This window comes from Phacochoerus africanus, chromosome 11 (genome assembly GCF_016906955.1).
Source record: "Phacochoerus africanus isolate WHEZ1 chromosome 11, ROS_Pafr_v1, whole genome shotgun sequence".
Lineage (NCBI taxonomy): Eukaryota > Metazoa > Chordata > Mammalia > Artiodactyla > Suidae > Phacochoerus > Phacochoerus africanus.
The window spans coordinates 91,569,552-91,596,991 of NC_062554.1; the positions used below are offsets into that span (position 1 = coordinate 91,569,552).

Consider the following 27,440-nt stretch of genomic DNA (forward strand, 5'->3'; position numbering starts at 1 on the left):
CCCATACTTAACCTTTTTTTTTTTTCCTTTTAAGGGCCACACGTTCAGCACATGGAAGTTCCCAGGCCAGGGGTTGAATCTGAGCTACAGCTGCCGGTCTACATCACAGCTCACACCAACACCAGATCCTTAACCCACTGAGGGAGGCCAGGGATAGAACCCTCAACCTCATGGATCCTAGTCGAGTTTGTTACTGCTGAGCCATGATGAGAACTCCCTTCAACCTCTTAAATACCAATATTTAAAACATTTTAAGAATCAAAGGACATAAATCCCTAGGCCACTCACTGGAAATCAGCAGGATTTAATACTCAGGCATTAAATTAATCAACCACTCCAATTGCTCAATACCTATTATGAAGCCAAAGAAATAAGCAGTCCCTGACCTTGTGGACTTTATGATTTGATTTGGGGCAGAGAGAAGAGGTGGTGGTGAATCAAAAAAAGCAAATGGAGCTATTTTCTACCTTATCTATCTATCCATCCATTCATCCATGCATCAATTCATCTCTATATTTTGAAAGGAGATTTCACTTTTGAATCTTATTATGGAAAACTATCCAATCTGAAGCACACACATCAATAAATTTTCGCAAGGTGAACACACATATTCAGATGCAGAATTAGGACACGCCAGTGTCCCAGAAGCCCCACCAGTACCTCCTTCCAGGAAGTGCCCCTCCCCTAGGCTTCTAACTCCATAGATTAATTCTGCCTATTTAAATTCCTATATAAATACACATGAGTAGACATGTACTCATTCACATCTGGAATCTTTTACTTATCATGTGTTTGGGTTTTTGTGCCTTCTGTTTTTTTTGTTTGTTTGTTTTGTTTTTTTCTTTTTAGGGCTGCACCTGAGGCATATGGAAGTTCCCAGGCTAAGGGTCAAATCAGAGCTGTAGCTGCGACCTACACCGCAGCCACAGCAACTCCAGACCTGAACCACATCTGCGACCTACGTCATGGCTCACGGCAACACTGGATCCTTAACCCACTGAGCAAGGCCAGGGATCGAACCTGCACCCTCATGGGAAGTAGCTGGGTTCTTATCCTGCTGAGCCACAATGGGATCTCCATTTATCATGTTGTTCAGATTCATCCCAATTATTGTGTTTTTGTTCACCTATATATTTTAAAAGTGGAGCACTCAATAAAAAGTTGACAGAGAAGATATGGCCAAGTTTACAAAAGCACACATAAACACAATCCTAATAATACACACTCCCAGTGCATAAAAAATTAAAAATAAAAGGTCCCACACTTCCTCTAAGATTACTCAAATTCTTTGCTCAGATGGTGTTCTAACAGACCCTACGTTCCACCCAGGCAGGGCAAGAAAAACAGGCATGAAATGGTCTCTCTCACTGCTCAGAATGGTCATTTCTGGTTCAAAAATCACTTTCCTTATTTAGATAGCTTTCAATTTTTGACTTAGAAGGAAAGGGGGCCAAAAAACCCCCCAAATAGTCCCAGCACCAAAAAGGTACCAAAAGGAGTTCCTGCTGTGGCACAACAACATCAGTGGCATCTCTATAGCGGCAGGACACAGGTTTGATCCCCAGCCTGGCACAGTGGGTTAATGGACCCAGTGTTGCCACAACTGTGGGTTGGATCTGATCCTCCATCTGGGAACTCCATATGCCACAGGGTAGCAAAAAAAAATTTTTTTTTAATTAAGAAAGGGGGTGGGGGAGTTCCCGTCGTGGTGTAGTGGTTAACGAATCCGACTAGGAACCATGAGGTTGCGGGTTCGGTCCCTGCCCTTGCTCAGTGGGTTAACGATCCGGCGTTGCCGAGAGCTGGGGTGTAGGTTGCAGACGCGGCTCGGATCCTGCGTTGCTGTGGCTCTGGCGTAGGCTGGCGGCCACAGCTCCGATTAGACCCCTAGCCTGGGAACCTCCATATGCCGCAGGAGCGGCCCAAGAAATAGCAAAAAGACCAAAAAAAAAAAGAAAGGGGGTGGTACCAAAAGCATAAAATTGCCTGGCAGATCTAGGTAATCAGACAAGGCATACTGATGTTCTTAGGATCCAAAATTCTGACCTTTTCTCACTTTGATCCTGTGTTCCACCACTGTCCTACAGTGCTTTGTATGAACTCTTATTATAAAAGATACCAGTCATGCAAAAAAGTAATTATCAAGAAATTTCTGGGAGTTCCCATCATGGCTTAGCAGTTAACAAACCTGACTAGGATCCATAAGGATGTGGGTTCAATCCCTGGCCTCGCTCAGTAAGGATCCGATGTTGCCGTGAGCTGTAGTGTAGATTGCAGACGTGGTGCAGATCTTGCATTGCTGTGGCTGTGGTATAGGCTGGCAGCTGGCAGCTATAGCTCAGATTCAACCCCTAGCCTGGGAACTTCCATATGCAGCAGGTGCGGCCCTAAAAAAAAAAAAAAAAAAAAAAAAGGAAAAAAAAATTTCTGTCACCATCATCAACCCTTGAAGACCCTTCCCACAGTAACTGTTAACTCTGAAAACTTCTGCAAACAGACCAGTACTTTCCATATGTTCACACAGGTGTGTATGTGTTCAGTACCTTCTTTAAAAGCATAACTAAGATCATGATATACATACTCTTGTGACTTGCTTTTTTCCAGATATAATCTATCTTGGAACATTTCCCATATGATTTCCTATGTTAAAGAACATTCTATTCATTAGCTTTTTGGATGAGAGTGGGCACATGGCATGACTTGTTTTACTAATGCCTTGATACAAGAATCTTTTTTTTTTTGTCTTTTTGTTGTTGTTGTTGTTGTTGCTATTTCTTGGGCCGCTCCCGCGGCATATGGAGGTTCCCAGGCTAGGGGTTGAATCGGAGCTGTAGCCACCGGCGTACGCCAGAGCCACAGCAACGCAGGATCCGAGCCGCGTCTGCAACCTACACCCCAGCTCTCGGCAACGCCGGATCGTTAACCCACTGAACAAGGGCAGGGACCGAACCCGCAACCTCATTGTTCCTAGTCGGATTCGTTAACCACTGCGCCACCATGGGAACTCCCGATACAAGAATCTTAACACATTTTTCCTTGCTTCTTCCCTCTCCTCTTTTTTCTTAAAGGAAAATGTGGATTAAAGGCCCTAAAATATTTTGACTCTTTTATTCTTTCTTTTTGGCTGCACCCTTAGCAAATGCATGTTCTCAAGCCATGGACTGAATCCAAGATGCAGCTGTGACCTATACCACAGCTGCAGCAATGCCCAATCCTTAACCTACTTCGCTGGTCTGGGGATAAAACCCTTGCCTATGTGGGAAAAGAAATGAAGACAATGGATGTGTGTACATGTATAACTGAAATACTATGTTGTACAAGCAGAAATTATCACAACCTTGTATATCAACTTTCAACAGAACTTAAAAAAATGAAAAAAAAGCAACTTCAAACCTTTCCAAAGACTAAAAGAAAACGTATCAATGAAAGTTCTTTCAAAAACGTAAGGAAAGCCAAAGCCAAAGAGGAAATTAACTATAACTACAAGCATAAAAGGCAATACCCTACAACTTCCTTTCCCACTGCAAAAATGAGTAATGCCAACTTCAGAAGAGAGTTGGTAAAGTTTGAATGTGGGATTAATTCAGTAATAATACCAAAAAAGGTAATTAACTTCCTTCAGTGATAGAGGCAGAGAGACAGACATCCTTCTCCATGGGAATAAACAGAGAACCACATGGACGTCACTAGACACTTGTATGTATTCTGGGGCTCTTAAATAAAGCCACGTGTGTCCCAAGAAACAACTCTCTCAACTTGTCATAAGTTCTAACTTCCAAACTTCACTGTGCTGCTTTAAAAAGATTTCTTTGAGGGGAAATGAAAAGATTCCCTCACTCAGGAAGGTCAGATTTCACAGTGCTCCTGTACCCAGCACACAGTCTGGGTCCCAGAGGTTCCAAACTCAGGGTGCTCCTGTCAGGGAGCAGGCAGCACGGGCTGCATAGATCCCACTGCTAACTGCCAATGAAGCAGGGTTCCCAACTCCTCAACCCACAGGGTCCCAAACTTGGACACGATGAAGGTGCAGGAATAAAACTTAACTGCATGCAATTACTTTCCCATGACTAAAGATGCTATGTTTCTGAATTTTAAATCAACCACTGTAGCCTTTTTATGCAGAGTTTCCTAGACAGCTTCATTTGGTGGTCTGCTGAGTTCAGGAGAAAACATTATAGTATTTTCACCAACTCTACTGTATACGCAAGACGCGTGATGAACAACCATTGTCATTATTATTCAAAACATTTGTGCTCAATTCAACAGAAATTAAGGATGTTTATCCCACATGTGTATTACTCAGGATGCTGTTTCCCATCACTGCTGGACTCTGCCCTGATGCTGTTTTAACATTCATTCAGTAGATGGCGAGTAGTTTTGCTAGCTGGCAGCACTTATTGGCATTGATGAGTTTATTGGGGTAGATCACAGTGTAGAGCTGAAAGGGCCTTGCAAGAGAGAATAAGTAGTTTATTCTAAGGATGAAAGAGAAAGAAGAAATGAGACCCATCTGAACAGTACAAACAAGGATGAATTAGAGACCAGAATTCTTGACCAATTTGAACAAAAAGTCACCATGGAACCATGGAAAAGTCAACTTTTGTTGGTTGGCATTAGCTTCCTCACCTACAAAACTAAAAGATTAAATTTATGGTCCCCTTCAATTCTAAATTCCATGTCTAAAAATCTCTTTTTTTTTTTTTCCAGGCTGCACTTGCAGCATATGGAAGTTCCCAGGCTAGGGGTCAAATCAGAGCTGCAGCTGCCAGCCTATGCCATAGCTCTCAGCAATGCTGGATCCTTAATCCACTAAACGAGGCCAGGGATGGAACGTGAATCCTCATGGACACTATGTCAGGTTCTTAACCTGCTAAGCCACAACACCAACTCCAAAATCTCCTTTTTCTTACTCGTACACCTCAGTGCTGGGTAACACATAGATCCTAACAAAATGAGGCTTAGCTGTTACTGAAGTCATAACCATTTCATTTTCTCACTGTACCAAGAATAAGAGATTGAGACATACAATTCAGCAATAATTATCAAAAGCCAAATAGTATGAAGGCAGGGATGCATCTTAAGGAAATAGTTATGGACAAAGCCCAGATATTTACCAACAAAGGACTTCATTGCTAAACTAGTTCTAAAACAAAAAAAGTGCAAACAACCTCGATGCCCAGTAGAGGACTAGCTACACAGACTGTGGGAGAAATGAAATACTAGACAGAGATTACTAATAGTATAAATATATTTCACAGAAAGACAACCTGAACAGCTCTACAAGATGATTTTTGACCTTTTAAAAGCTGAAACACCTGGGCCCAAGTCTACCAAACTTGGCCAACTTCACAGTCATTATCTCTGAATGGCAAAAAAGGCAACAAATTTGTCTCACTACTCGCTCTATTGATTCTTTTTCCAGAATACATCTTCAATGCACATAATTTTCAAAGTTTTAATGGTAAAAACTCTCTCCTTAGCCACCAGCCAAGTTGCTTCAAACACTTCTGTATCTGATATAGATCTTCAAACTAATATAAAAAGATCTGCAAATAACAGCTTCAAAATATAAACTATATTCCTACTCCCCAACAACAACAAAAATACACATCAGATATAAGAATTCTTAAAAAAGCAAACAACTAAATACCTACAAATTCTGAAGGGTTATTTCTTTGTCACCTGTTACAAATCTTCCAATTAAAAGTGTTATCTGAGCAACCCTGGAAGATGGAAGGAGACCCAAGACTCTCTTGCTTCCAGGAACAATAAACTCTAAATACATACCTCTGGTTTTAATAATTTATTTAAGGAGTTCCCGTCGTGGCACAGTGGTTAATGAATCCGACTAGGAACCATGAGGTTGCGAGTTCAGTCCCTGCCCTTGCTCAGTGGGTTAACGATCCGGCGTTGCCGTGAGCTGGGGTGTAGGTTGCAGACGCGGCTTGGATCCCGTGTTGCTGTGGATCTGGCGTAGGCTGGTGGCTACAGCTCCGATTCGACCCCTAGCCTGGGAACCTCCATATGCCGCTGGAGTGGCCCAAGAAATAGCAAAAAAAAAAAAAAAAAAAAAATTTATTTAAGTTGTCAGTGTCTTTACTCATTTATTATTTTAATAAATAATTTGAGGCTTAAGGCTAAAACAAATGCATTTCCTAGTAATACTGACACTATTAACCTTTGATTTTTCTTAGCCACAAGGTAGAAGGAATTTCCATGTTAAATTTTGTCTTAGAGACATAGCTTTATTGAGGAATCCTCTTAAAAGTGTCACTCACAGAGCTTTAAGTAAAAAAGAAGGCTTTTCAACTAGGTCCCTTACTCCTGAGTGTCAGTGGCCAGTCATCTGAAATGAAGTACCTTGAATGGTAATAGAGTGTTATCAATAGCAGTGAAAAATGCTAGGGAAAAATACCTAATAGCTGCTAACTTAGGAGCTCTTACTACCTTTTATGTATTTTGCTAAGTGTTTGAAGCATTGTATTAGTTTCCTTCAACAGCCTCAATGAGTTGAAGACTATAGTTATTCCCATTTTACAGACAGGGTTGTGCTAAGACAGATGAACCTAACCAGAGTCACAGCCATAAAAGTGGCACAGGGAGTCCATCCCATGGAATCGGATTTTGGAATGTATCCTCTTAAGCCTCATGCTATACTCGCACATGCACATCCCAGTTACAGAGACTCCAGATGCTAAGGGGAAAAGAGAAGACAGCTGAGAATGTCGACTCAGCCCTTGTCACCTAAAGTAAGCTTCGGATGGCTGCCAAGGGAAGGGCAAGAAGAAATGCCACGTCAGCGCAGGCAGCAGACATTCTTGCTGGAGCTCAGAGAGTGGGCTCGCAGGGTTCAGTGGACCAAGTGCCTGGATGGACCAGCCTCCTCCATATCAGCTCCACTTTCAGCTGCTCTACAGGCAGCCCCAAACCAGTGGGTTAAACAAAAATTATTATTCAGTGGGTACCAGGCCATTTGATAAGACCATTGCCTATAAATATGCCTGATTATGAGTTTTTTTATCAACTCTCATTTTGTAGCTGGAAAACTGAAGCTCAGAGAGGTCAAGGTGACACTCAGAGCTTGGACAGTCAACCCAAGGGCCCATGCTTTCTCCAGTACACACAACGTCTCTCAGACAAAATTCTCAGAGAATGATAATGTACTTGACATATTTTTCTAAAAACTTACTAGAAATTTGTAATAAACCATTTTCATAACATTGCACACAAAACTCATCTGTCCATTCTTTAAATCTATTAACTTTCTCTAAATACCCACTTATTTTCTAATTCTCTGTGATTTCTGGAATTCTCAAGAGAGAAAATCCAGTATTCTTAGATGGAAACTCAACTTGGACAATAATTAAATCAGGTAATCCCTCTCCAAATACTCTGTCAGCACTGGGAGGCACATTCTTGAGGACAGAGATTTGGCCTTTCAGTCCTTTGGCAACTTTTGGTCAGTAGTTGGTTCTCAATAAATGTTAACGGATTGACTCTCAGAATAAAGGACATGATGACTATTTCCCTCACTGAAATGCCCAATTTGTTTCTATTATATAATTACCTAAACTATCAATTCCTAACAGTCTTTTCCTCCCTCGCGATCAGCAGGACCTGATAGGAGTTCCCTTGCAGCACAGTGGGTTAAGTATCCAGCACTGTCACTGCAGCAGCCCAGGCCACTGCTGTGGCATGGTTCGATACCTGGCCCAGGAACTTCCACATGCCCTACGAGTGGCCAAAACAAAGCAAAACAAAACAGGACCCAAACAACCTCTAACAACCACCACGAAGTACTTTCAGAATGAAAAGACCCTCACATTCAGCTTGCTATCTTGTTAGGAGTATGTGTAGAAGAAGCTCTGCCCTGACTAGCAGTCTGCTCTTCCTGTGCTTATACTCTAAATGCTTTAGAATTTTTTTAAAGCAGGGTGGAGTTGATAATGTCAAATGTCCCTATTAAAGTTCACTTTAAGTCTCCTCCAAGCTCTGTAGGTATGTACCCAACATGCGTTCTCCCACACAACTACTTCAGTGTTAAGCATGTTCCCTCTTTACCTAGCTTGCCTCTCATAAATTGTCAAATAAGGCAATTAACACAGGCCTCTGACAAAATCCAAATATCCTTGGGTTTCCCATGCTATCACTTATTTTCCATCTAATAGAGGTAGCTCTACCAAGTATTCATTACAGATCTTTGTAACGACTAGAACATGTAAATGAATGGAGCTTCTCTGTTCTCATCACTCACTTTTACCCTTCAATCCACCTGAAATTTTCTTGTCCTTCCTCTTCTATGATAATTGTACAAACTGATTTCTTACAAACTTTATTCTTCAATCAAGAATAAAGTTTGTAAGAAATCAGTTTATTTTACAATTCATATTATTCTGTAATACCCTCATAATAAACTGTTAACATTTTTAAACAAATGAAGGAAAAATATAATATTTTAAAACATATTAAAGAGAAGAAGCAAGGAAGAGTAGAGGAAGAAAAGATGCCCTGGGCAGCAGTGTCCAAGACTGGAGCTGAAGTTCTGTGGGTGGAGAGTCCTGCCCCACTTGCATTTTCCCTTATTAGCTATGCTTATTTAAAAGTGATAGAGGAGTTCCCACCATGGTGCAGTGGAAACAAATCCGACTAGGAACCATGAGGTTGAGGGTTGTTCGATCCCTGCCCTCGCTCAGTGGGTTAAGGATCTGGTGTTGCCATGAGCTGTGGTGTAGATCACAGAGGGGGCTCAGATCCTGTGTTGCTGTGGCTGTGGTGTAGGCTGGCAGCTGCAGCTCTGATTAGACCCCTCGCATGGGAACCTCCATATGCTGCGGATACAACCCTAAAAAGACCAAAAAAAAAAAAAATTTTTTTTTTAAAGTGATAGAAATAAGCCTGAGATTGTTGCCTGACGTAATAGTCTCTAATTAAATAGACTATGATTAGCTAAAAATTATTCACTGAGTGCCTACTATGTGCTGGGCACTGTACCAAATGCAAAGGATACACTGAAAACAGACAAGCCATGGCTCTAGTGAATTTCCTGTTATGGGGTCAGGAGGAAGCCAATTAACCTGTAAATTAATGTGATGCAATGCAGAGAAACCAACAAAATGGGATAATGAGGACAGGACCTAGGAAGAAAGAGTTACTTTACTCAGAGAAAGTCTCTCTTAGGGGACATTTGATCTGAGACTGGAATGATGAGGAGCCAGCTAAGCAGAAATCCATGGGAAGAAATTTCCAACAGATAAATGTTGAGAACTACAGGTAGGAAGAACTTGGTATTTGGTGGGGGGCAGGGAAGAATCTCAACAAAGATCAGTGTGACTGGATCTTAGATGCAGAATATGGTGTTAGGAAGCAAGGCACCTGGGGCCAGATCTATAGGCCCACAAGGGGGAGGGGCAATGGTTTGCTGGGCTGTGTTTAATAGTAAGCTCTGAGTGGAGTTTTGATGTGGATGTTGGTTGATATTTTCATTTACATTAATAAGTAAAAGTTTAGTTTAAAAAACTAAAAACAGAATTACCATATAACAGCAATACCACTCTTGGGCATTTATCTGGAGAAAATTATAATTCAAAGATACATGCACCCCCTATGTTCACAGCAGCACTATTTATAATAGCCAGGACATGGAAGCAACCTAAATATTCCTCAACAGAGGACTGAGTAAGGAAGATGTGGGGGATGTGTATATGTCTGGAATATTACTCAGCCATAAAAAAAGAATGAAATAATGCCATTTGCAGTAAGATGGATGGAATTAGAGATTATCATACTAAGTGAAATAAACCAAAGACAATACATAAATAAATAAAATGTATTAAGACTCTAATGTTAAAACATTAAAAGTGAATCCTGAGTCTTGCTCCTGAGGAAAAAAAAATGAAATTAACATGATCAGATACTACTTTTCACTCACTTGATGGGCAAAGTTTGATAAAGCCCTGTATTAGGGAGAATTACAGAGACATGGACTTTCACACAGTGTTGAAAGGAATTTAAACTAGCTCAAGCGGTATAAGGGATAGTTCATCAATATCCAACAAAATTATTATTTTTTTTTTTTGTCTTTTCTGGGGCCACAACCGAGGCATATGGCGGTTCCCAGGTTAGGGGTCTAATCGGAGCTATAGCCACCAGCCTACACCAGAGCCACAGCAACGCAGGTTCTGAGCCGCGTCTGTGACCTACATCACAGCTCACAGCAATGCAGGATCCTTAACCCACTGAGCAAGGCTAGGGATCGAACCCACAAACTCACTGTTCCTAGTCGGATTCATTAACCACTGAGCCATGAAGGGAACTCCCCAACAAAATTTTTTAAATGCGTATCCATCTTGACTAAGCAAATCTACATCTAGAAATTTAATCTATGTCTCTACTCACACACTTGCAAAAATAAACTCTCTACACCACTGTTCCTAACTCCAAGAGACCTAAATATCCAATTTGGGACTAAGTCATTCCATATTCATACAGTCAAATTCTGTGCACCTATAAAAGATGTATTCACATGTATAAAACACTCAAATGTTTTGGTATCATTTGTGTTAAAAAAAAAAAAAAAAAGGAAGAATACACACATGTACTAGTCTTCCCTAAGGTTATCTACCTCTGTAAAAGGTAACTGGGGATGACACTAGGAAGGAGATCTTTAGACATTTAAAATTCTGAACCATGTGAATATTACCAATTAAAAAAAAATAGAGTTTCACTTGTGTTATGCAAATTTCCATCTCCCTCCCAGCCCTATCTTCCTTTCCACAGTCCCTTCATGTGTAGGTACCGCCCTTGGTAGCCTAGCTCTATCCCCACTCTTTCTGCTGGCTCTGCCTTTCCCCTTTACAGCTCAGGGTCAGCTACCATGGTCCTGCCTTTCCCACACAAAGGACAGTCTGTTCCCCCCTGCACTTTAGCTGGAGGTGGTTCAGACTTCATGGTCTGTGGACACTCAGCCCTGCTGGGCACCTTAACCGCTATTCCTCCATGTGTTTTGGGCAGATCGGTCAAAGGCAGCTATTTGACCAGAAGAGAGAGGGAATGAGGATCCCATCATCAGTGCATTAGATTACACCAAAGCCTGCAGAATTATCATTTCCTAGGGGAGATTTTTTGATCTGTGACACTCTGCCTGTCTATTGCACCAGAATGTACTTTTTCCACCATATCCCTTAGTCCAATGTCTGCATGTCCTAAATGACAGCAGTAATCGTTAGAAAAATCGGTGAATAAGGAAACTTAAACATGTAACACTGCTGTTAGTTTAACCTATGATCAATTTACCAGCTTTGGGTAAAACAGCGACAATGTATGTATCATACCAAAAAAAAGTCTTTGTGTAACTTGGCAATGACACTCAGGCCCAGAGCTTTTTGCAAAATGGACATAATTCAGCTTGATAGTATATCATTCTATTATTGGCATTAAAGATACATTGAAAATGTGATAAAACCTTAACCAATGAAGATTCTTACCAGACAATCAAACTTACAAAGAATTGCAAAGTCAAACTTGGCAAAATAAAGTTTTTGTCCACTACCCACGAGCTCCAAATATAAGTACTATATAGAACCGAGGTTATTGCAGAGACAAATTTCAAACTGCTTACTGTCTAGCTTGCTCCTTACTGGAATAGGTTACATTTACGACTGCGGTTTCCAAGTCAGTGTTCACTAGAGAAAGAAAAAAATGAAGAAAAAAAAATGTTAGTTTTCTCTGTACTTTCTTCCTTTTACAAATTTGAAAGCAATTGAGAAGATGTGTACCTTGCTCACAGCTTTCCACCACTCCATACTGGACTAGTAAACCATCCAGCACCTATCAGGAGGTGGAGAGAAAATTACAAAGTTTCAGTTTCCCGCGTTTTTCTTGAGGGCAGGAATATGTTTTAAAATCACCTCGTGACTAGGATGGAAATGAAACTCCTCCCCCAAATTAACTGGAATTTGGGTAGAAGTGAGAGAAGAGCCCCACAGAAAGCATACAGTGGGTTTTTCTCTCCTGCCTGTCATGAGATCCCTGACTTCAAGATCATCTAACCAAGTAGAGGGACTCAGAGTAAGTGTTCAAAGCTGCAGTGCTGGTTCCTAAGGTTAGAGGACAAAGAAGTATTTATTTCTCATACATACATAGCCAACACATTGTCATTCTTCCTCCTGGCATAGCAAATCATTAGACAAGGGCTCAAGTTAGGTTTTATCTTTCAGATGTTCCTTTTCAAAGAACTTCCTTTTACAGCTATAACAGATATATCAAAACAGACTAGTCTCAAGGCAGATCAGGAAAATAAACAAAGATATCTACCTGGAGTCTTGAATTAAAGACTGACCTAACTGGTTGATCAATACTTGGATGGTAGAAAGTATAAAAAGGAGGAGTTCCCTTTGTGGCTCAGTGGTTAATGAACCCAATTAGCATCCATGAGGACGCAGGTTCAATCACTGGCCTCACTCACTGGGTTAAGGATCCTGCGTTGCCTTGAGCTGTGGTGTAGGTTGCAGACAAGGCTCAGATCCCTCATTGCTGTGGCCCTGGTATAGGCCGGTGGCTACAGCTCCAATTGGACCCCTAGCCTGGGAACCTCCATGTGCCACAGGTGTGGCCCTACAAAGATCAAAAAAAAGAAAGTATAAAAAGAAGTACACATTTCTCAGTTTACACTGGTTTGGAAAAAGTACAACTTGAAACTCTTTCCTGTAGCTGCATTACTCCACATGCATGTTATTCTAAAGAAAAGCTATTAAAACAGTAACTAAATGTTATTGCAGTATAAACTGCAGGAGTACATCTCATGGTATAAACCAAATTCAACCATCTTTCACTTCAAGAACTGTAACAAGTTTTTCTTGAAAAGTAAAACAAAATAAGCTTCTGTTGATTTATAGTGAATCATGTATTCATCAATTTAATTGCAAAATTTGAAGGACAGTCCCTTAAGAATGTTTCCTGACACACACACCCCCTCCCCCAGTACACAGTAAACCATTAAGAAGCACACTAAATAACTTGTTTTACTTTGGCTGTGACCTCAGTATGCAGGAGATCCTGAGCCAGAGAGTGAACTCATGCCACAACTGTAACCAGAGCCACAGCAGTGATAACACCAGATCCTTATTCCACTGAGCCACCAGGGAACTCCTACTAAATAAGGTTTTGGGGTACTTTCCTACTTAATTTTAAGTAATTTCTTCAAAGGAATGTTTATTTTATGGGGTACCTTTCAAGCTTTTATTTTGTCTGCCGAGTCCAGACTGAAAACTATAGCAAAGTTTCTCTGGAGATGAATTTTATTTTTTCCTTTTAAAGTAAGGTTAACACCTATTTGTAAATGGTATAGTTAGCATTTTCATAGTTAAGTTCTAACACAGTATGTTTCCTTTGTGTGAGGCCTGGAAGTACACTGATCCCTATCTCAAATTATAGTTACAGTTTAAATTTTAAAGCTTAACTTTTTGGGAGCTCCTGTTGTGGCTCAGTGGTAATGAACCCGAATAGTAACCAAGAATATGCGGGTTTGATCCCTGGCCCCACTCAGGGGGTTAAAGATCCAGCATTGCCATGAGCTGCAGTATAGATCATAGACGCGGCTCGGAACCCGTGTTGCTATGGCTGTGGTGCAGGTCGGCAGCTACAGCTCCAATTCAAACCCTAGCCTGGGAACTTCCAAACACCACAGGTGCAGCCCTAAAAAAGACCAAAAAAAAAAAAAAGTTTAATTTTTTACTTTAAATTCTGAATAGTTAACTGACTATATAAAATTTCATTTGTCTATGTCAGCCGTTAGAATTCATGTTCCACATGAACTGGAATTTTTGGTATACGATACTATCCCCAGCACCTAAAATATACACACACAATAAGACATTTGAATATTTCATAAATGAAGTGAATACTTCTCAGGAGGAAATATTAGTATAACTTATTAGGAACAGTACCCTATAAGTAACAGTGCTCCACTTGTTTTAGAGGTGAATTTGCTGTGCACATAATGTTGATAACAGACATATTTTATAAAGGCCAAAAAATCGAAAACCTTTCACAAGGCCATCCAAATAGATGATACACATGTAATAACTTAAAAAAACTTTAAACAGCAATCTACTTACATTTTTAAAGCATAAAATTAATACCAAAAGTTTTTTTGTAAATTAACAGAATTCTAACAAGGCATTTAAAGGTATATCTTTTAAAATATGGTACATCTACCATTTAAAATTTAGCTTTTTTTGCCTTTTCTAGAACCGTTCCCACAGCATACGGAGGTTCCCAGGCTAGGGGTCTAATCGGAGCTGTAGCTGCCAGCCTACACCACAGCCATAGCAACGCGGGATCCAAGTCATATCTGCGACCTACACCACAGCTCACGGCAACGCCAGATCCTTAACCCACCGAGCAAGGCCAGGGATCAAACCCAAAACCTCATGGTTCCTAGTTGGATTTATTAACCACTGCACCACGATGGGAACTCCCTAAAATTTAGCTTTTAAATGAAAGCCACGCTAATAGTAGAGCTTTATAGCAACTTGGGTATCTTGAGGGGCAGGAGTATAGAGGCAGCTGGAGATGGTGGAGGAGGCATGTAGGAAGTACGGGCCAAGTGCCAATGTAATATGTAAATTTAAATAAACATCATCCTTAATTCTACCTAAAAGTAATTTGTTCATTAAATGCATTATTCTCCACATATTTTGGCTTATAGTACATAAACTTTTATTATTACAGAGAGAACACTACAAAAGTTAAATACCTATGATTTATAAACAATGTTGACTAAAGCTGCAATAATGCCGTTGAAACCAATGTTCTCCAAAAGGTGCCTGGCAAAATGATATATAAATGTATCAATGTAATTTATGTATGTATAACCACAAATATACACATATATTTATATGTCAATATATACACATAGACAAAGGCATAAATGATACAAGTAAATTTTTAACTTAAATTGAAGAAATGACCAAGTTTTTCACCACATATATAAAGTTTAGTAGGTTCAAAAAAAATTGTTTCTAAGAGTTAAACATTCTAAGTAATGATAATAATATTTGCCAACCATCCCATGTGTTTAATCTCTAGAAATTAGAAACTAGTCTTACACACTGACAATGGTATGTTTTATTGTATATAAATTATATTTCAATAAACTAAACTCTAAAATCAATCATCTTGGTACCTGGTTGAGAACAATTTAACAGCACAACTTAGGGAGTTTTAACCTAGACACCTTAAGTTGATTCCACTGGATTTCTTTTCTTTTTTCTTTTTGGTTTTTTTCCGTACCCGTGGCATAGAGAAGTTCCTGGCTAGAGGTCAAATCAGAGCTGTAGATGCCAGCCTACACCACACCACAGCAATGTGGGCTCTGAGCAGGATCTGCGACCCACACCATAGCTCACAGCAACACCGGATCCTGAACCCACTGAGTGAAGCCAGGGATTGAACCTGCGTCCTTATGGATACTAGTCAGAGTCCTTTCCACTGAACCACAATGGGAACTTCAGGATTTCACTGGATTTCTGATGCCATCTCAAGGTTTTATTGGGGTAATCACAACTGGGATATGGGGGAAGTCTGTTTACTGTCAATAATCCAGTCAGATCCCCAAATCCCAAAAGGGTATCCAACTCACAAATGACTCAGCAATGCTGTAATAACTAGTTTTTCTCCAATCTATTAAGTAGGCATTTGTCTGGATCTGCCACATCAAGGAGGACTACCCAACTGTGTCATGCCACTCCATCCCACTGAACTCTCAAAAAGCAAATACAGGAGTTCCCGTTGTGGCTCAGTGGGCTATGAACCCAACTAGTATCCATGAGGACGCAGGTTCAATCCCTGGCTTCACTCAGTGGGTTAAGGATCCGGCATTGCCATGAGATGTGGTGCAGGTTGCAGACACTGCTCAGAGCCCACATTGCTGTGGCTATGGAACAGGCTGGCCTCTACAACTCTGATTCCACCCCTAGCCCAGGGCACTTCCTTATGTTACAGGTGTGGAACTGTAAGACAAAAAAATAAAATTAAATTTAAAAAAAAGTAAATATAACTTACACTTGATAAGTGCTGATGTTTTGACTCATCCTGCATTCAGCAGGAAGACAAGACAAATGTTCCTGTCATCTGTCACATAAACCACCCACCCCTAGGTTCTTGTCTCCTCTCCATTTCTAGATCATCATGTATTTCTACTTCTCCTATCTAGCTCAGCCAAAAATGTTTCTTTTCAATGTCCTTGTTTAAAAGTTGCAAAAACAAAAATACTTCCACTAAGCATTTCCAACCTTTTCACAAATCTCTTAACAACTCCAAATCTTATTCTTAAATGAATTTATTTTACTCAAGCCAAAAAGGAAACATTTCTCTGTGCTTAGAAAGTTTTTGTTTAGTTTTTGCTTTTTAGGGCTGCATCTGCAGCACATGGAAGTTCCCAGGCTAGAGGCTGAGTAGAAGCTGCAGCTGCTGACGTACACCACAGCTCACAGTTACACCGGATCCTTAACCCACTGAGCAAGGCCCGAGATTGAAGCTGCCTCCTCATGGATTCTAGTCAGATTCGTTTCCACTGTGCCACAGGGGGAACTCTCATGCTTGCATAGTTTAAATTCCAATGAAGGAGAAAGATGGGAAATTGAAGCCTTGGAGGAAATGTCTTGGTAGAATTTCTCCTTTTTATATATTGAGGACTTAGAAATCCCAAATGTTCAACACTCTTTTAAAAACCTTCATCCTTGGGAGTTCCCGTCATGACTCAGTGGTTAATGAATCTGACTAGGAACCATGAGGTTGCAGGTTCGATCCCTGGCCTTGCTCAGTGGGTTAAGGATCCGGCGTTGCCGTGAGCTGTGGTGTAGGTTGCAGACTCGGCTTGGATCCTACGTTGTTGTGGCTCTGGCGTTAGGCCGGTGGCTATAGCTGTGATTAGACCCCTAGCCTGGGAACCTCCATATGCCGCAGTAAGCGGCCCTAGAAAAGGCAAAACGACAAAAAATAAAAAAATACATAAAAATAAATAAAGACAGCTCCTTTAAAAACAAATAAATAAATAAGTAAAAATAACAATAAATATATTCACCCAAGTTGGAGTTCCCATCATGGCTTAGCAGATGAAGAACCTGACTAGTATCCATGAGGATGTGGGTTTGATCCCTGACCTCGATCAGTGGGTTAAAATATCCCGCATTGCCAGGAGCTGTAGCGTATGCGGCAGATGTGGCTTGGATCCTGCGTTGCAGGCCGGCAGCTGCAGCTCCAATTTGACCCTTAGCCTGGAAACTTCCAAATGCCGCGAGTGTGGCCCTAAAAAGCAAAAAAAAAAAAAAAGAGAGAGAGAGAGAGAGAAAATGAAAAAGAAAGAAAAAAGAAAAATTCACCCAAGTGTAAAAATAGCAAAGAAAGAATCACATGATAAATGCAAAAATCATCACTTTCCTTCAGATAGTGTTAAGAATTAAGATCGTTCATAATAGCCTGAAGTAGAAACAATGGGAATGTGCATCAATGGATGAACAAACAAATTGCGGTACAGCCATTCAATGGCGTATCATCTGGCCATAAAAAGGAATGAAGTACCAACACATTGCTACAACATGGACGAACCTTGGACAACTTATGTTAAATGAAAGGAGCCAGTCGCCAAAGACCATATCATATATGAAATTTCATATCACATATGAAACATCCACCATTATGGAGAACTCTCAAGACAAAAAGTAGTGGTTACATAGGGCTGGTGAAGGTGGGAGGTCAGAAGGCTTCTTTCTGAGGTGATGAAAACTGACTGTGGTAATGGCAGCATATCTATTAATATACTAAAAAAAACTTAACCATGCACCTTCATTGGGTAAATTATATAGTACATTTATTATATTCTAATAAAGCAATTAAAAATCACTACGATAAGGAGTTCCCTGGTGGCCTAAGGGGTTAAGGATCAAGCATTGTCACTGCTGTGGCATGGATTCAATCCCTGGCCTAAAAACTTCTGCATGCCATGAGGCAGCTAAAAAAAATAAATTAAAAAAAAAAACTAAAATCAATATTACTACATAATGGCCTCTTTTTTTTTTTTTTTAAACCTTAAAAAGCATTATTGGGATTTCCCATTGTGGCTCAGTAGGTTAAGGACATAACATTATCCTGGGAGGATGTGAGTTCTATCCCTGGCCTCGGTAGCTTAAAGATCCAGCATTGCCCCAAGCTGTGGTACAGGTCACAAATGCAGTTTTGAAGCCAGGGATTGAATCCATGCCACTGCCATGGCTATGGCGTAGGCCAGCAGCTGCAGCTCCAATTCAACGTGTTGCCCAGGAACTTCCAAATGCTGTTGTGCAGCCATAAAAAAAATCATGATTGAAACACAATGAACTGCACAACATTTGAACAGTTTTGCCAATATGTACACATTTGGGAAACCATCACGATTAAGTTTTTACCTGTCCCTCTTAAAATCCAGTAGCCTAGTTTATTCACACACAAAAATACCAAAATAAAGAACCAAAACTATCTTTGGACCCTATACATTATCAGAGTTCCTCTCCCCAGAAATCGCCCTTCCCCTCACTAAACCAGGTATATTTCAGCTGATCCTCTACGGGTATGGAATAATCCGTGCTCTGCAGATAAATCTACTGATAACTTATTCTTTATACCCACTGCTTAGGTCCCATCACCTCTGAATCATCTGAACCAAGGGTCTAACTGACATCCATCCTTGTCTGCAGCCCACCACCCCATGACTATTTTCCTGCTAGAAGTTACTATGCTTTTTTTTTTTTTTTTTGGCTGCCCCCACAGCATGCAAAAGTTCCCAGGCCAGGCAGGGATGGAACCCATGCCACAGCAGTGAATCCTTAATCCACTCACAGCCACCAGGGAACTCCAGAAGTTACTATTCTTTAGTGTCTTCAAAAATGCCAAACTTGCACATGATGTAGGAAGTCATCAATGATCTGGTACTGCCTACCTCTCCCATCATCTTCATTATCATTCCCTCATACCTATGCTCCAGTCATACACTTAAGGCTGCATCAAGTGCCCCCCGTTTCCATAGCACCTGAGCTTACAGAGTCCTGGAAATGAAAGCAATGTAATTTTATCATCTCTTCACTGATCTTTATCCTCCCACTAGACTAGTGATTATTAACAGTGATGTGATTATCTGTCAGGTGTGTCACAAGTAACCTATGCCTAACAGCCTAATAGGCTTCCATGCTTCACATAATTTTTAATACATATTTGATCATAGATTCCAAGGCCTCATTATTGGCCTGATGTGTTTCAGAAGGTGATGTTACAGGTTTGGGCATTATAGTTTAGGCACCCCATTCAGTGTAGCACCTCTGAATAGGGCTGCACTAGCCTCTCAACTTCTTAAGAGAAGGGACTATGTCTAAGTTATCCATGAACCAAATACTTAGTGAGGAACAAAAAAAGGTAAGGAGTTAAGAAGAAGCCACAGAAGAGTTTTTACCTTAAGAGCAAAGAAACAAATTCCAGATTCATTCAAAAGTCCATAGTAATATGAGTTCCCATAGTGGCGCAGTAGTTAACGAATCCAACTAGGAACCATGAGGTTGTAGGTTCAATCCCTGGCCTTGCTCGGTGGGTTAAGGATCCAGCGTTGCCGTAAGCTATGGTGTAGCTCGCAGATGTGGCTTGGATCCCAAGTTGCTGTGGCTCTGGTGTAGGCCAGTGACTACAGCTCCGATTAGATCCCTAGCCTGGGAACCTCCATATGCTGCAGGAAGCGGCCCTAGAAAAGGCAAAAGGACAAAACAAACAAACAAACAAAGAAACAGTCCATAGTAATATAAGCAAATAGGTATTTATCATGAATTCATATAAAAAACATGTGGAAGTAGGAAGTCATAAGCATTATGAAAATGATGAAATTACAATAAAATTAAAAGCAGGATACTTAGCACTCTCCTGTCCCAAAAGACCTTTTGCTCATAAGCATGACTGCGCATGCACACACATACACACCAATAACCTCCCAAATACTAAAACCAGACCGAGACTTTGAGGAGGGGTTGTAAGAAAGCAGTCATTCTGATCATTCCTCATTTCAATAGGAGCAGGAGAAAAGCCACCAGAAAGGTGGAGATGAAGGGAACTTCCTACAAATACAGCTCAACACATTTTACAGAAGAACCAGTTGTTGCCAGATATGGATTAAAACCATCCCAGGAACTTTGTTCTTTTACATCTATTAGAAAGCCAGCTACAGTAATAAACAAAAAACAATTCTATACTGAACGTCCCAATAGCACTTCTAATAAATACTGGCACAAATTTCAAATACAAGGTAGTTTTTTTAAATTTTCTTTTTAAGGCTGCACCTGCAGCATGTGAAAGTCCCTGGGCCAGCGGTCAAAATGGAGCTGTATCTGCAAAATACACTGCATCTGAGGCAATACTGGACCCTTAACCCACTGCGCAAGGCCAGGGACCAAACCCTCATCCTCACAGAGACAACATCTTCGGGTTCTTAACCCACTGAGCCACAATGGGACCTCCCAAGGTAGTTTGTTTTTTGTTTTTTTGTTTTTTTGTCTTTTAGAGTCACAACTACGGCATATGGAGGTTCCCAGGCTAGGGGTCGAATAGGGAGCTGGAGCCACCAGCCTACACCACAGACACAGCAATGCCAGACCTGAGCTGCGTCTGTGACTTACACCATAGCTCACGGCAACACCGGATCCTTAATCCACTGAGTGAGGCCAGGGATTGAACTCACATCCTCGTGGATACTAATCGTGTTCAGTACTGCTGAGCCACGATGGGAACTCTTCCCCAAGGTAGTTTTTAAAAATATCCATCTTAAAGTAGATTTCTCTAAATTTTTTTAAAATTTTTAATGATTTTTATTTTTTCTTATAGTTGGTTTACAGTGTTCTGTCAATTTTCTACTGTACAGCAAAGTGACCGGGTCCCTCTCTCTCTCACACACACACACACACCTTCTTTTTCTAAAATGTTACCAGTACAATTACTTAGATAACATTCAAACCATTCTCTCTGAAAAGGACTTTCAACTTGAGAAGGTCAACTCTTACACAGACCAGATCACCAACAACCCACGAGCCACTTCGTGCATCTTCATCAATGATAAAATCCTGAGGTGGAGTTCTCTGGTGTCTCAGAGAGTTAAGGATCTGGAGGTAGTGCAGGTTAGATCCCTGGCCTGGGAACTTCCACATGCCACAGGCATGGGCAAAACAACACAACACAGAGGGAATCTCAGCCTCAGGGTAACACACTCACTTTCCAGAGCTCACAACTCTCTAGCCGTCCTCACCTTTCACAAGCTACATCCTCTAACATGAGGAGGAAACTATAATTTAGGATTCCATAAAATCATGTGAGCAGAGCAACCCAGACAGGGAAAAGTCCAAGTTATCATCCACTCACACAGACCTCAGAGCCATGGAGCAAGAGGAGCACTAGGAGGGACCTTATTCAGGCAATGCCTGAGATCTGACTAAGCCCAATGTTGAGTTCCCTTCTCCTCTGCCACTACATTTCACAGTGAGTGGCAACACCATCGACAGTTCCATATGCCAGAAACCTTGCATTCAGCCTTGATCATTGCTTCTGCATCTCCCTCAAGCTCAATACAAGTCCACCTACAAATTGCTACTCCTACCCATTGCACTGGGCCTGCCAGTGGCTTCCTCTCCTGCCTCTACATTTCTCTCTGGACTATAGCAACATGCTTCTCAGTTGTCTCCCCACATTCATTTTTATTTCCAACTGTTCTCATCATAGTTAGACCTGCATCATCCAGTGTCACAGCCACTGGCTACATGTGCCTATTAAGCACTTGAAATGTGGCTAATCCACATCTAAGATGTGCTAAAATGTAGAACAAACACAGATTCTGAATACTTGGTGCAAAAAAAATTAAAATCTCAATTTTTAAAATACTGACTACATGCTAAAATTTTAATATCTTAGGTATACTGGCTTAAGTAAAATATCGAAATTATTTTTTTTTTACTTTTTTTTCCTTTTTCAACCACAACTGTGGCATTGGAAGTACCCAGGAAAGGTAATGAATTCAACTTGCAACTGCAACCTATACTCCAGCTGTGGCAATGCTGGATCCTTAACTCTTTGCACCACAGCGGGAACTCCTTTTTTTACTTTTTAAAAATATAGTTACCAGAAATTTCTGAGTTGCCTAAGTGGCCTCCACTATCTTTCCAGTGGATAGTTCTAGCTTTTAATCAATTCATATACTACTATAAACTCTTAAGAGCTTCCTTTTGTATTTCAGATAGGATCCAAAGTCCCTCCCAAGTGTCCTGAAAGCCCTGTGTGACCTGTCCATTATCTAATGCCACTCTCTCTTCTCCAACTACATTGGTCTTTTTTTAAGTAATAAATTATGAGTGACAACACTGAAGTGCTTTCAATTAGCAGCACTGTCTGAAATGTTTAATCTATTTTAACTCAGTTAACCCACACAAATCCCATGAAGTAACATCCCACTTTATAGATGGGTAAATTATGACACGGGGAAATTAAACAGTATTTGAACTTGGAGAGATGGTTAAGTGATGGAGAAACAACTTCAACTCCAGCTGTCAGATTCCGGAGCTCCCATCTTATTCACATGGTCAAAATAAGTTGCCTCATTTCCCCCTCCCATTAGAATAAAATATAATGGTACAGGTTGAAGGCAATTTAATCTTTACTTTGCTGCAAGATCAACATCATCCTTGGGTAGACCAAGAACTTTATCAACTCCCAGGGCCAATAAACTTCCCCACCCATGTTCAAGGGCTCAACATTCTATTTTTACGTACCTCAATCAGACGAAGATGTTAACCAGCAGTAATGTATTCTATAGTTTACTAACACTCCAAATATTACAGAGTTAGGGTCCCTTCTGACTAGGTAATAACTTCCAAACCAGCTACTTCTCCCAAGTGCTAAAAGAAACCACTGTCAGTGTGGCTGGTTTCTTCAGGTGTTTTTGTGTTTTGTTTTTGTGTTTTTGCTTTTGTTTTTTAACGGCTGCACCTGTGGCATATGGAAGGTTAGGGGCATATCCTAAGCTAGGGGTCGAATCAGAGATGCAGCTGCCAGTCTATGCCATAGCCACCACAACAGATCCAAGCCACATCTGTGACCTACCCCACAGTTCAATGCCATATCCTTAACCCAATGAGAAAGGCCAGGCATCAAACCCGCATTCTCAAGGATACTAGTCAGGTTCTTAACCCACTGAGCCACAACAGGAACTCCTTCCAACAGTGTTTTTAGAAGTATGTGAGTCACATGAAAAGATGTTCAAAACCATTTGTCAGTATGGAAATGCAAATCAAAATCACAAGGAGATACCAATTCATACCCACTAGAATGGCTATAATTTTTTTTTTTCCCTTTTCTAGGGCCACACCTGCGGCATATGGAAGGCCGCCGGCTAGGGGTCTAAATGGAGCTGTAGCCACCAGCCTATGCCACAGCCACAGCAACTAGGGATCCGAGCCACATCTGCGACCTATGCCACAGCTCCTGACAGTGCCAGATCCTTAACCCACTGAGCGAGGCCAGGGATCGAACCCACAATCTCATGGTTCCTAGTCGGATTCGTTAACTCCTGTGCCACAACGGGAACTCCTGTAATTTTTTTTTTAAAAAAGGAAAATTGCAAGCCTTGGCAAGGATGTAGAAAAACTGGAGTCTTCATACACTGCTGGGAGGAATGTAAAATAGTTCAGCGTCTTTGTAAAACAGCATGGCAGTTCCCAAAAAAATGCATAAATAAACAAACATACAGTTTTTTGATCCACAATTCCAGAAGAACTGAAAGCAGGGGCTCAGAGATATTTGTACACCTATGTTCATAGCAGCATTATTCACAAACATCAAAAGATAGAAGCAACCTATAAGGATAAATAAAATGTGGCAGGAATTACCACTCCCAACAACTACGAATTACTAGAGCAAAGGAAGAAGACAGGACTTCAAAAGCCTGATTATGGTTAAAACATAATTCTGAGTAAAGACACTGATTAAGAAGTGCCCTGTCTACCTTTTTCAACCCCAGGCAAAAAGAGCATGCAAGAATAAAAGCTTGCATGTATCTTCTCTTTCCCTCAATCTCTGCCTTCCTCCTCATTGAAAGTATCAGAAATCCAATTCCCAGTAATTTCCTTAAGCTTCTAAGTACTTGCTTGCATGAACCCCTTCTAGGCCCTAGGAAGAACCCTGACAATAGGCCACAGTTATTTTTTATTAAATTTGCAAAAGGAAGATAACATGGGAATTAAAATAAATAGAACAGGTCACTCACTGTCCAGTTCCACTCAGAACTCACCGCTGTCATGCATCCCCTAGGAATGGTGTGAGAGGGGAGAGAGCATCTGGGGGCTGCTGGTTGGACGGACATTGAGTCTGAGTGTAATGGGATATTATGAGGTTCACAACCACACAGTCTAAGTGAATTTTTGTTAGCTTCAAGAAATACCCCTACCGCCTGGTACAAGTGGACATCTACAGGTTATGGATCTTGACACAAACGCAACTGTAACTCCCTTCCTTAGAACTACATGGTCAGAAACTAGGTTTGGGATGTATGAAACAAGAACTAACCAGTGGAAAATTTCTCCAGTCATCCTGACAGGGACCTGATATATATGGTACAGGGAACTCTACGCAATATTCTGTGATAACCTATGAGAAGTGGATCTGAAAAATAATCAATGTGTGTATATGTACAACTGAGTCACTTAATTTTACAGTACAACAGAAATTGTCACAACATTGTAAATCAACTATACTTCAATGAAACTTGAAAAAACTGAAGGGAAAAAATGAAAAAGAAAAAATTATTTCAGTCATCAAAAAATGTCAAACTGGGAGTGCCTGCTGTGGCTCAACAGGATCAGCAGCCTCCTGAGAGCACTGGGACATAGGTTCAATCCCCAGCCTGGTACCAAGGTGGCAACTGCAGCTTGGATCTGTTCCCTGGCCTGGGAACTCCATATGCCACGGGGCAGCCAAAAAAAAGTCTAACTGGAATTCTCTCTGTGACATTGGGTTAAAAATCTGACTGCAACAGCCCAGGTCACTGTGGAGGCATAGATTCGATCCCCAGCCCTGGACAGTGGGTTAAAGGATCGGACCTACACCACAGGTGCAGCTGTGATTCAATTCCTAGTCCAGGAACTTCCATATGCCTCAGCTGTGGCCATTTACAAAAAGTCAAAAAAGAAAAAAAAATAATAAATAACAAAAAAAAAGTGAAACTGTACACAGAGAACTAGGATCCCATTTTGTCTATTCAAAAATGGGAGGACTCTCCTATAGGAATACAATAGACAGTGCATTTTACATAGCTTTTTTTATAGGGATGAATAAAAATAAAATATTTCAGAATTCAGGAGGAGCACAAAGTGCCTTTTATAGATGAGGTAAATAACATCCAAAGTAATAGTAGCTTCCAAGACTGGTAGCAGAAATCTCAGATGCTGGCATTTTACCCACTGCCCCTATTAAAGCTTATTTAAAAATTGAAAACATCTGGAGAAGGAAGATAATCAGGCTGGTTCCAAAGTAAGTATTGATAAAAAATATTTCCCGTAAGAATTAGTCCTTCAGGAATTCCCTTTGTGGTTCAGTGGGTTATAAACCGAACTAACACCCATGAGGATGCAGGTTTGATCCCTGGCCTCACTCAGTGGGTTAAGGATCCAGCATTGCTGTGATCTGTGGTGTAGGTCACAGACACAGCTCAGGATGTGGCTGTGATATAGGCCAACAGCTGCGGCTCCAATTAGACCCCTAGCCTGGGAACTTGCACATGCCATAGGGGTAAGCCCCCCCGCCCCAAACACAGCAAAAAAAAAAAAGGTCAAACTTTCCCAGATAGTCCTTCAGATTTGCACTGATAATTTTTTTTTTTTGGTCTTTTGTTGTTGTTATTGCTATTTCTTGGGCCGCTCCCAGGGCATATGGAGCTTCCCAGGCTAGGGGTTGAATCGGAGCTGCAGCCACCGGCCTACGCCAGAGCCACAGCAACATGGGATCCGAGCCGCGTCTGCAACCTACACCACAGCTCACCGCAACGCCGGATCATTAACCCACTGAGCAAGGGCAGGGACCCAACCCGCAACCTCATGGTTCCTAGTCGGATTCGTCAACCACTGCGCCACGACGGGAACTCCATGCACTGATAATTCTATGGGCTTCTATAGGGTCTTATAATAAAATACCTGGAACTGGAGTTCTCGTCGTGGCGCAGTGGTTAACGAATCCGACTAGGAACCATGAGGTTGCGGGTTCGGTCCCTGCCCTTGCTCAGTGGGTTAACGATCCGGCGTTGCGGTGAGCTGTGGTGTAGGTTGCAGACGCGGCTCGGATCCCATGTTGCTGTGGCTCTGGCGTAGGCCGGTGGCTGCAGCTCCGATTCAACCCCTAGCCTGGGAAGCTCCATATGCCCTGGGAGCGGCCCAAGAAATAGCAACAACAACAACAAAAAAAAACAAAAATAAAATAAAATAAAATAAAATACCTGGAACTGATGAATGGATACGCAATATGTGGCATATTCATATACTGTAACCATAAAAAGAAATGCAGTACCTACCACAAGATGGATGCACCTGAGAATACTATGCTAAGACAAAGAGGCCATGTTATTATATAGTCCCATTTATATGAAATACCCAGAATAGGCAAATCCTATAGAGACAGAAAAATTAATGGCTGGGCAGAGGCTAGAAGGGAGGAAGGGCAGTGACTGTTAATGCTGCGAGTTTACTCTTTGAGGTAACAAAAGTGTTCCAGAATTAGATCCTGGTGAGAGTTTCTAACTTTTAGAGAATACACTAAAAAATCATTGAATCATACGCTTTAAAAGGGTGTATTTTATGGTGTGTCAATTATAACTCAAATTTCCAAAAGGGGGGAGTTCCCATCATGGCGCAGCGGAAACGAATCCAACTGGAAACGATGAGGTTTCGCGTTCGATCCCTGGCCTCGCTCAGTGGATTAAGGATCTGGCGCTGCTGCGAGCTGTAGTGTAGCTCATGTGGCTGTGGAGAAGGCCGGCAGCTATAGCTCCAATTCTACCCCTAGCCTGAGAACCTCCATATGCCACTGACACAGCCCTAAAAAGAAAAAAAAAAAAAAAATCCAAAAAAGGAAGAAAATATTTGGGTCATAACAAGACATAAACTTACATAGACGACATGACCCAATCTTACAGAAAAATGCCTATCATACTAGACTGAACCGTCTCTCCCTGTCACTTTCCACATTTTTCTATAATGAACATGTAATTGTGCAATAAGGAAAAAATGAGATCATTAAATTGAACTATATTGGCCTTTAAATTGTTTTCCAAAAAAGTAATGCCAAGAAATGAGGGTTCTCCTTGCCTGTTCTATGGGCTCTCACTGGAGAAACAACTGGAC

General features: G+C 41.1%; 1 protein-coding gene across 4 annotated transcripts in view; it reads right to left on the reverse strand.

Moving 5' to 3' along the window:
• Nucleotides 1–27,440, reverse strand: part of IGF2BP3 (insulin like growth factor 2 mRNA binding protein 3) — a 167,181-nt gene that overhangs the window by 43,925 nt on the left and 95,816 nt on the right. For all 4 annotated transcript variants that reach the window (XM_047752031.1, XM_047752032.1, XM_047752030.1 and 1 more), the window contains 2 exons: nt 11,775–11,826; nt 11,618–11,681 (listed from right to left, as the gene is read on the reverse strand). In XM_047752031.1, coding sequence (XP_047607987.1) covers nt 11,618–11,681; nt 11,775–11,826 — 116 coding nt within the window. The remainder of the gene's footprint in view (nt 1–11,617; nt 11,682–11,774; nt 11,827–27,440) is intronic.